This window comes from Corvus brachyrhynchos, unplaced genomic scaffold (assembly GCF_000691975.1).
Source record: "Corvus brachyrhynchos isolate BGI_N302 unplaced genomic scaffold, ASM69197v1 scaffold68, whole genome shotgun sequence".
NCBI classification, from domain to species: Eukaryota; Metazoa; Chordata; class Aves; order Passeriformes; family Corvidae; genus Corvus; species Corvus brachyrhynchos.
In genome coordinates this window covers 1,720,909-1,731,943 of record NW_008240039.1, presented here as the reverse complement: position 1 = coordinate 1,731,943, position 11,035 = coordinate 1,720,909, and the positions used below count along the sequence as shown (strand labels likewise).

The window sequence follows — 11,035 nt, the reverse complement described above, 5'->3', positions numbered from 1 at the left end:
GGAATTTAATCCCAGTTTATCCTGGAATTAATTTTCCTGGATTGAGAAATGCGCTGGACCACGAGCAGGGTGGATTCTGGTTGCAAAAACAAAAAGCAGGAATTGTTTAATTCTGATGGAGTCTCCCATATATCAGGGCTGGAAAAAAACCCCACAGGGCATCCATTAATCCAGAATTTGTTTGGATGCTGCAAGTTTTGGATGGAAATACTGGAAAATATCCCTGGCAAATGTTTGGCTGCAGCTCAGGCAGCACAACCCAAATCTCTGAGGGAAAATTGCTCCCAAATTTTGCAGTTTCTCCTTGGAATTGATTGGAATTGAAGTTCAGGCTGGTTCTAAATGTCCAGGGTGAGAGTATTTCGGATATTTTATATTTATTTAGCGCCTGCCCAAGCTGTGGGGAGTATTTTATTATTATTAATAATATTATTAATACAGTGCTTAAGAATTCCCACAATATCTGAGGTAAAAGTTGCAGTTTACAGTGAAACCATCACAATTTACATCATTACACTTAATAATTAACCCATCCTTAGCTAACAAAAGCCAGGTTTTTTGTGGAAAAAGTGATATTTTAGGCCCTTGAAGGGAATTCTGTGGGCATGAAAGGATGCCCTGAGCAGGGAAATGAAGCAGCAGAATCCTCATCCCAATTAATTCCCCACAGCTGGAATTTTTGTGGCTTCGTGCAGGGAAAAACTCAGGATGTGTTTACCTTGGAATCCTCTGGGCCCAGCTGGAGCAGAAGGAGCAGGGAATGAGTTATGAGCTGAGGGATTTTTTTATTTTCCCTGCTGAAAAGGTGGATGCGTTTTCCTTCTCATTAAGCTAAATTTATTTGGGATGAAATTCCCTCGGGAATTCTGTTCAAGCAGCATCGGAGAAAGCTCCTCTTTGACATTCCCAGGGCCTGAGTCGTGTGGGGAAAACTCCACTAAAATTGGGAAGGCTCAAATCTCCTGAGAAACCTGGGATTGCCAAGGGGACAGGGAACCTGTTGGGTTTTTTTTTTAAAGGAAAAATGTGGGGTTTTTTAAGGAAAAATGGGATTTCTTTAATGAAAAATGGGGTTTTTAAGGAAAAAAAAATTTTTAAGGAAAAATGTGGGTTTTTTTAAGGAAGAAGGGTTTCCTCCAGTGTCATCTTTCAGTTGATGGCAGTGTTTTTGCCAAGCCCACCAGAGTTTTCTCCTCTGGATTGAGAGAAATCAGGACATGAGTGGTGGATACTGGATTTTTATGGATACAGAGGTTTTGATGCACTGGATTTTTATGGGAAGCAGCTGTGGATCCCTTCCATCCTGAATCCCTCTGTCAGATTCCAAGGGCTGCATCCACCTGCTTTATTCTTAAATCTCCCCGAATTATTTCCCTTTGTTTTTTTCTTTTTTTTTTGCTTCCAACTGGAAGCAGCAGCTGGGTCAGTGACTCTGCAGAAGTTTTACTCCTCCTCTATCAAATATTTCAGCCAGGGGCATTTGGGGAAAGGATTTTTGGGCCTGAAAAGTGGTAAAACCATGGGAGGAACTTGGCTGTGACCAGTAAATGTTGTTTTTCCTGGTTTATGTCTGACACCCATCTCATTTTTCTGGAAGATTATGAAGAAGAGCTACAAAAAATAACAGAATTACAGTGATTCCGTGTGGCCCGTGTGGAATAATGTTAAAAATATTTCAATATGAGGTGAGAAACATCATTTTTCATTCCCAAAACAGAGGGGGAATTTAGGGAGGAATTCCCTCTTGGATTTGGCTGAGAGGCCAAACCTCACACTTGTGCTGCAAGGAAAACCACAAGTGCTCAGGACATGATTTTCCATCTCATTAATAACCAGAGGATTATTAAGTGTGAATTATTAGCAGCTGGCACGGGGATTTTAAAGGATTATCAGAGGACTGGGAGTCCCAGAAGTTGGAGAGAGGTCTCTGAGGGACTCTCAGAGCTCTTGGCTCTTCCTGATTCCCCAAGGACACCCTCAGTGTCCTCCAAAAGCAGCAGAAACAGCCTGGGCTGGATTTTTTTGCATCCTCTGAGCCCCTGCTGTGGCCAAGCAGTGACATCAGCCTTTGTCCTTGTGTCTCCTCAGCTCCTGGAGTCTCCAGACCCCCGGATCACAGACCCCAGGAGGACCTGGATCTCCTTCGTGCACCGCCCGGACGATGGAAACACCTCCAAGAGGAGATGCAAAGGGAAAGACAAGAAATTGGTAGGATGTGCACTCCATGTATCCCATGGCTTCCCTTCCTGCTGCTCATCCTCAGGGCTCCAGCTTTTCCCAGCCCAGAAAGTGCTGAGTTTCCTTTTTTTTTTTTTGTGATTAATTTCTCAATTTTTGGAGAAGTTTGAGCCTTTGTGCTTTGGGAGAGAAGATATGGGAATTTTGACCCAGCTGCTCTTGGATTGGGCCTTTTGTGGGTTGTTTTTCTGCTCAGTAGAAATAAAATCCACTCTTTTTTTCCCCCTTCCACGAGATAAAGTCCAAGTATCCCAAAGGATAAATGAATCAAGGTGTGGACAGGTAGTTTATTTCAAATTAATGAGCTGCGTGACACTTGATCATGTGGCACTTTTCATCTGCTGCTTGGACAATCTTGGATGCTTTTAAGGATTTCCTTCCATGCAGTTTATTTGAGGAAACAGGAATTCTCTGGGAACAAAACACCTCACATTGCTGATGTCCCTGTAGGATTTTTGCTCTGTCACTGCAATTCCCTGCTCCTCATCCCTAATTTTCCTTTGTTTGCTCCCTCAGCGAGGCCTGGTTGGGCCCCCAGGACCTCCTGGGCCTCAGGGACCTCCAGGAGCCCCTGGGGCTGAAGTCACCAGGGAAGTCCTTCTGCAGGAGTTCAAAGAGATTTTAAAAGGTAAGAGATTTTAAAAGGTAAAAGACTTTAAAAGGTAAAAGATTTTAAAAGGATATTCAAGGTAAAAGACATTAAAGGCTGTAAGAGCTTTGTGCTTTGTTTTGCTGAAGCACCACGACAAACCAAGCACTGGCTTCACCTTAAAGCATTCCCCTGGCAACCAAAAATGTTTTCCCAGTGCTGCCTGGCTTAAATGAAAGAGTAAAACACAAAATCCAATCACACAATTAATGATTTCATGGGCCAGGCCCTTACAGTTTATTTCCTTTTATTTCCCTTTTCCCCTCAGAAGCCATCGAGCGCCGAGCGTCCCTGGCCATTTCGGCCCATCCCAGCCAGCTGCCCCCGCTGCTGCTGTCCCTGGAGGAACTTCCATCCCACAGGCGTGTGGAGGAGGCTTTCCACTGCAAGCTCAAAGGCCAGGTCGTGGTGGACAAGAAGACCTTGGTGGAACTCCAGAACTTCCAGTCGGTGAGAAGGAATTCCAGAGTCAACCTGGCTGTTCCCTACTTGGCTCTGTGGGGCTTCCTGAAAGGCCAGGCTCATCCCAGAAACTCCTCCCAGGCTGAAAGAAAGATAGAAATCCATGAGGAAGTTTCCAAAGGAGGGACAGGGAGATGGGGAAGGGTCTGGAGGGGCTGAGGGCACTTGGAGGAGGCTGAGGGGGGACTCTTTGGGCTCTGCAGCTCTTCCTGAGGGGCAGCTCCAATCTCTCTGTGACAGGGACAGCACCAAGGGAACGGCTGGAGCTGCTCCAGGCCAAGTCTAGGTTGGATTTTAGGAAAAGGTTCTTCCCCCAGAGGGTGCTGGGACACTGACCAGGCTCCCCAGGGAATGGGTACGGCCCCAAGAGCTCCCAGGGATGCACAGGGTGGGATTTTGGGGTGTCTGGGCAGGATCCATGATCCTGTGGGTCCTTCCAGCTCAGGATATTCTGTGATTTTATGGCTGAAGTGGGCACTGAGCTTTGAGTCCTCTGTTCCTGACAAACCCAAGACAGAATTTCTCCTTCTTCTGCAGCCCTGCAGGATCTCCCACAGTTCTTCCTGTGCTCCCAGTTCCAACAAGAGCCAGGTTTTTATTTTTGTTAATGATGGAGGGAGACTTGTCCAGGTTTGGAATGAGCAGGATCTTTAGGATCTGCTGTTTTTTCAGTGCACACCCGAAGTAAAATTCAGATGTAGAACGTCAGAGGCAGGCAGAAACCATTGATCATAGATTTGGGAGCCCAAATAAAGGCTGAATTTTGTTAGGTGAGCCAGTTCTGATGCTTAAATTCTTTACATAATAGACTAATAAACATTATCTATATAACTGAATTATAATCAGGTTATAATTTCAATCAGGGGTCATTATAATCATTGTTACAAGCAAGCTGCTGAATATTAAATCTGAGATTAAATACTAAATTTTTGATATTAAAACTTGTAATAAACCATTCCAGTGGCAAAGAGGCTCTGGATTTGCAGTATAAATTTTAGGAAAAGTAAGAATTAAACCCAAATAGTTATTTGATAATTGATTGATGCTGGATTTTGGGGTCACAAAGGCTGTGGAAGAGCACAAGGCCCTCAGGGATGTTTTGTGAGGTGACAGGAAGGGTTTGAAAAGGGAATGTGACAGGGAGAATCCTGTCCCTTGGGGTGGTTTCCTGCTGGGATTCCTCGCAGCTGCAGCACTGCAGGCAGTGCTTACATCCTAAATAAGGTGCTTTCCTGGATTTTCCCCAAATTTCTGGCAGCTTGGCTTGGCAGCGAGGCAGGATCTGCCCTGAGGGGTGGGCAGGGCTGGAAGGAGAGCTGCTGCCTCATTAATTAGCATGGAAAATGGGAATAATCAAGACATCCCAGCAGTGGGAGCGTGGGCTGCTGCTTCCCATGCCTCAGGGATGGGGTGCCCAGCTCCTTCCTAATTTTTCCTGGCTTGGAGCTGCTGTGGGAGGGTCTGGATGCCAACCTGGCACTGCAGCCCGGGACAAGAAGTGTCTGGTTTTGGCTTGTGCTCTCTGGAAAAGGGAAAATCAGAGGGAGGGAGCCACAGGCTGCTCCTGCAAAGGTGAAAATGTTGTCTTTAGGGAGAGTTCCTCTCCCACCATTCCGTCAGTTTAGAGGGAAGAAGCCAACAGCTGGATAATTCCCAGTGGGATAACAGGGATTGACCCTGATTCCTGGATTTGGAGCTGATCCAAAGCATTTTGAGATAGAGGAGAGAACCTGAGAGGGGCCCATCCCTCTGCTCCCTCATTTGTGGTGTCCAAGTCACTCTGACCTTGAGCACCGAGGTTTTCCTACCAGTTTTCCCACCCTTCCATGCTAAATTCCCTCCCTCCTGGCCTCATGATGTCCTTGGAATGTGGGATGAAACATGGGATGCTCCTTTCCCACACCTCTCCCTCCTGCACCTCACACTGGAGGTTTTTGAGGATTTCCTCTTAAAAAAAGCTTTTCCCAGCAAGAATTGAAGGAACTGCAGCCTCTGGCAGGGCATGGAAGTGGGATTTAGCTGGGAATCTTCCTGGAATCAGATCATTTAACGTGGCCCACCTGCTTTTCATGGCTTGTGCGGCCTTGAACTCAAGTGAAATGTCTCTGCCTTTGGAATTTTAGTGCTGGATCAGGAGATTGTGGATATCCCTGTGCCTGGATTATCCTTTTCTTTACTAAGATAAATCCAGGCATTGCTTTTGGGGGGATCCCTGGGATGTGAAACTGGGAGTTCCCATCCCAGTTCTCCAGGAATGGCTCCTGTTTTTCCTCCTGGCAGAAAACCAAGGATTGGCTGAGGGAGGTGTGGGATGAACTGAGGGGGAGAAGCTGATTTGGTTTTTCCGGAGTGGCTGCTCTGAAATACTGGAATATTTGGGGCTGCTTTCTGGGCTAATTGAGTGATTTCCTCAGGAATAAATCCCTGTGGAGTTTGGAGCAGCTGGGTGAGGGCCCTGGGAGGCAGCAGCAGCTCTGGCATGGGATTTAATGGAATATTTTGCCCAGGGAACCTCACCCTGCATTGTGAGCAGAAGAATAACAAGGCAGGGAGGGCATGAAGGAACAGGAATTTTATCAGTTGGAATTTACTGGGGCCTGGAATTGCTTTCCAAGCTCAGCCAGTGGGGTTGGAATTCTGGTGCTGCTTCTGCTCACGGCTGCAACAAGAAAGGGATGAATGAACCGGGCAGGGCTTGGAGCTGAGGGAAATACAAACTGGAATTACCAAAAATCGTGCTGGAGTGGTGGGATAAGGACAGAATCCAGCTCCTTCCATGATTTTTGGTGGGTTTGCTGTTATATTGGCTGTGGCTGTGCATGAGAAAATAGGAATTATCCTCAAATTCGAAATTCTAAGGAAGTTTCATCATGAGAAAATCTGTTGTTCCACATGGACTTAGAATCCTGGAATCACAGACTTATTTTGGCTGGAAAAGTTATGGATTTGGGCCTGGTTTTGGGATCCAGCAGGGTGTGTTTTTGGGACACAGCAGTCTGTGCCTGTTTTTTGGGATACAGCAGTGAGTAGTTTTTGGGATCCGGCAGTGCCTGTTTTTGGGATCCAGCAGTCTGTGCCTGTTTTTTGGGATACAGCAGTGAGTAGTTTTTGGGATCCAGCAGTCTGTGCCTGTTTTTTGGGATACAGCAGTGAGTAGTTTTTGGGATACATCACTGGGTATTTTTGGCATCCAGCCCTGTGTATGTGCCCTCAGAGAGTCAGATCTGAACAGCTCCTGTGATCCCTAATCCCAGTTTGGGATAAACCTCCTGGACCAGTGTTCAGGGGCCACATTCCCAGTGCCCAGAGCGTCCTTGTGGTGGGAGCAGAGTCTGACTAATGGGATTTCTTGGCCCTCTGGAGCCTCTCCCCAGCTCCAGCCAAATCCCTGCGGGGCCAAACCAAACACTAAACATTTCTCACCGAGTTTATCCGAGTCTGACTCGGAGAATCTGCTCCCAGTGTGACTCCAGAGCACTTCCCTGCCACCAGGAGCAGCTCCCTGCTGGATTTACCAGGGTTTGGTTATCCCAGACAATCCAAGGTTGGGACAAACCAAAACTGAAATGGAATCCCCCAGAATCCAACCAGTTCTTCGTCAAACCCCTCTGATTTCCACCTAAAGTAGGTAGGAAACTTCTGGAGACTCCTGTGGGTGTTAGGGCTCCACAAAAAGCAATGGAGAAGGTTCCAGGATAAGCCTGGGAATGTGGCTTGGCCCCATCTGGGATGTTTTTGGGAGTAGCAGGGAGCTCTTGGCTCAAATAATGGGAACAGAGCATCAGGACGTCAGTGGAGGCCACTGGGATCAGCACAGGGATTTGGGATTAGCCCCGAGATGGAGTCAGGAGCAGCACAGGGATGGAGCCAGGATCAGCACAGGGATTTAGGGCCAGTCCAGGGATGCTGTAAGCTCAGTCTGGGTCCAGATGAGTCAGAAGAGCCAGCTCTGTGTGTCCCACTGATCATTTTCCCTTTTGTGCACATCAAATTCTGGGAGAGAGCCCCTCTGGAATCTCCTGGCGGGATCGGGCCATTTTCAGCAGCTCTGTTCCCCTGCAGCTGGGCTGGTTCTGTGTCCTGGGCAGGGAGGAATGTTGGCAGTGCTGGGATGTGCTCAGGCTCTCTTTTCCCTCTCCAGCCCCTGGCCAAGGGCGCGTTCCTGCGGGGCACAGGACTGAACCTGGCCACCGGCCGCTTCACCGCCCCCGTGGGCGGCATCTACCAGTTCTCAGCCAACGTCCACATCGGTGAGTGCTGCCCACAGGGACCCCTGATCCTCCTGGAGAACCCCCTGCATCCAGGGAAAAGCCTGGATATGGCCCTTTGGAACCATGGCTGGCTCCTTCCACAGCCTGCGACCCCAGTGGCTGCTCCATGGGCACCAAAAATCCGCATTCCCTATGGAGCAAGAGCTTAGGGAGCAAATTTATTTGGTGCAGAAGCTCTGCCTTGCACAAAACACTGCAGAAAAAATGTAAATGTCGATGTAGAACTGCATCCAGGCAGGTTTTCAGTGGTTTTCCCTGCTGGAGCATCTCTTCCCCCATATATTCCCACTCCTCTCTTCACAGTTGCACTATTTTTTTTGCCCCTTTTAAAATCCATTATCCCAGAGTTCTGCCATTGATGGGCAGAGGTGGATCTGCCACTGATGGGCAGAGGTGGATCCCCTTTTTAATCCATTACCCCAGAGTTCTGCCACTGATGGGCAGAGGTGGATCCCCTTTTTAATCCATTATCCCAGAGTTCTGCCACTGATGGGCAGAGGTGGATCCCCTTTTTAATCTGATATTCCAGAGGTTCTGCCACTGATGGGCAGAGGTGGATCCACCTTGGAGCTGTTGGCTTTGGCTCCACTGGATATGGGGGAACCTTCTGGCACCTTCTGTAGCCCCAAACCCAGAAGTCCCAAGGCTGCTGGTGTCCCTCTGAAGCCCAAATCCCAGAATTTGTGGAAATGCTGATATTTTCCCCACTGCTTTTCCCAGACCACAGTGAGCTGAAGAGCAAAGTCCAGCTGCGAGCCAGGGACAACGTCCGAGTGTTGATCTGCATCGAGTCCCTGTGTCACAGATACACGTGAGTCACTCCAGGGGGGACTTTGGGCAATTATTTTCCTCAAATTTTCAGTATTTCCTGCTATTTCAACCAACTCTGGAAGATCAAGTTCACCAAAAGTGGATTTTATATCATAAATTCGTGTAGAGTTGTTCTGCAGAGCAGCCCTCAGGCTCTCTGTGTTATTTGAATTCTGAGTTTTAACCCCTCAGTGCTATAAATATTAGTGATAAATAATTATTACATAATTGTGAATGAAGTATTATTTATAATAATACTTATATCACCTAAATATAGAATAATACACCCAAATATTGAGGGAATTGTGGCTGCAGCTCCAGGTGCTGAGTGCTCAGCTGTCACCATTAACACACAGAATTCAACACTTTATTTATGCCAGAGCTCCGTTTTTATCATTTCCTCATCCTGAGTGGATCCCAGCCTCTCCCTGGTGTTGCCATGGAAGTGTTGGAGTGATGAGGGGAAGGAATGGGTGGGAAATCGAGGGGAATGAGGCAGGAAGTGCAGGTTTGTGGTACCTCCTCAGCTTGCTGAGAAAATGGTGCTGAATTTCCCTTTTCTGAGGGCAAAACTGCTTAAAACCCCACATTTTTTAAGTCAGGAAGACTTCCTCGGCTGCTTTTTCCCTGTGCTTCCATTTTTTCCAGCTGCAGCCCGGAGGTGCCGTGTCCCACGGGAGGCTCAGGAGGATTTTGGGAACTTTTCCAGGGAGGAAGAGGATGGGAGGCTCCCAGCAGAGGGCAATGCTGCTGTGGCTCTGTCCTTGGCCCCAGACCTCAAATCCCTGCCCAGGTTTATTTTAGTGCCCTGCCCAGGCATAAATTTGGGACAGATCCCAGAGCAATGGGATCAGGATGAATCTGGGACACATCCCAGTGCCACGAGAGGGTGGCTGGGGTGGAAGGAGCTGGGAGGAGGGATGGGAGCCTGCCTGGACACACTCCCTGCTGCCACCCCGTGCCTCTGGAATTTCCTGGGGATGTCAGCACCGACTCATCCATCCATCCATCCATCCATGGAGCTGGAGGAGCCCCCAGGGCTTTGGGATGAGCGATGGAAACTCAGGTGGAAGGAGACAGTCGCGGTGGAAGAGATTAATTGTGGGAAGTCCCCACCCCAGCCGGGATTTGGGATTTGGGCAGGATGTGACACAGCTTGAACCGAGGTGGTGCCAAGTGGCTCCTGCTCTCGGGGCCAATTTGCCCCCACTTTTCATTTATTCCCTCGCACAGGGCTGGGAAAAGCACGTTGGAACTCGCAGGGTTTCATCACCGAGGAAAAGAAAAGGGACAAAAGGGGTTGGTTCAGTTGGGAAAACACGGGAAAACAACCCCCACTGGGCAGGGAGGGAGGAACCAGCCAGGCAGGGAGCTTAGGACTGAGCTTAACTGGGTTGTGCTGGGTTTTGGTGTCCCAAGAACCTGAATCCTGCACAAAAGGAGCTGATTTTGTCCTGTGAACCGGGAATTCCACAGGGAACAGCTCTCCCTGATGGCTCTCAGAACAAAAGAGCAATGCTGGAGGGGTGATGTGAAGCTTTCCCTGGATTTTGAGCTGGAGCACAATTATTTAAGGATTTCTGGGGGCTTGTGTGTGATCCCTGATCTAAAAATCCTCCCAAGAAGCTGCAGAATTTGTCCTTTCTCACACAGAAATTTGTGGTTCAGGTGAAATAAACCTTTCATCCCCAGAAAATAAATGAAGTTTTACTGGCAGGGTGCCTGCAGCTCTTTGCAGAACAGGTACAAACCATTGTACTGCTCACCAAACTGGGCAAACTGGGGTGGAGATCGATCCAAAGGGGTTTTCAGCACATGCTCAGGGGTGGGAATAGAGAGGACAGGACCCTGGAAAGGCCTCTGGGGAAAGGTGGCTCCCAGCTGAGTTTTTTTATCCAAAATCCTGGGTTCTTTGTGGATTTTCCATCTGCAGTGAGGAAAAGCTTCTCCTATTTTATATTTAATGCAGCTGGAATCATGGAATTGTGGAATGGACCTTAAAGATCACCTCATTCCACCATCCCAGCTTGCTCCAAGCCCCATCCAGCCTGGCTTTAAACGCTTCCAAACATCAAAAATCCAGTCAAAATTCACCTTTTTGGCGAATTTTATCACCTTGGTCTTATTGCCAAGGAAATTGAGGGACAATTGTCCTTCCACACACAACTGCTGCAGTTGCCTGAGGGGTTTAATCTGTTCATTTCTCTCTTTAGGTCCTTGGAAGTCATTGCTGGGCTGGAAAGCAACAGCAAGATCTTCACTATTTACGTCCATGGTTTGCTGCAGCTGCAGGTGAGGCCCTGAAAAGTGGGAATTTCTGCCCCAAATCCCTTGGCAGGACATGGAGTTATTTCCTGGCCAGGCTGGACTCTCCCCTGGAGGTGGGGAAGGATTTAGGAACCTCCTTTCTGAGGTTAAGGGAGGGAAATTCCTCACCTGGGGCAGGATTGGGATGAAAAACCAGACTTGGGTTTCACATTCTGAATTTAAGGCACAGGAAGAACCTTTCCTTTGAGGAAAAATTAAATATTTCTATTAATATTACATTTTAAATAGAAATATTTTCCTTTCCCAACTCTCCCCTGGCATTGCCAAGATGCCAATT

At 48.0% G+C, this 11,035-nt stretch overlaps 1 protein-coding gene across 1 annotated transcript in view; it reads left to right on the top strand.

Annotated features, from left to right (window-relative positions):
- The window catches only part of FAM132A (family with sequence similarity 132 member A), a gene marked incomplete at its 5' end in the record, with an annotated part of 16,710 nt that overhangs the window by 2,357 nt on the left and 3,318 nt on the right, over positions 1–11,035 (top strand). The window contains 6 exons of the mRNA XM_008641222.2: positions 2,089–2,208; positions 2,755–2,866; positions 3,156–3,337; positions 7,491–7,599; positions 8,341–8,431; positions 10,644–10,722. Of these exons, the coding sequence (XP_008639444.1) occupies positions 2,089–2,208; positions 2,755–2,866; positions 3,156–3,337; positions 7,491–7,599; positions 8,341–8,431; positions 10,644–10,722 (693 nt within the window). The remainder of the gene's footprint in view (positions 1–2,088; positions 2,209–2,754; positions 2,867–3,155; positions 3,338–7,490; positions 7,600–8,340; positions 8,432–10,643; positions 10,723–11,035) is intronic.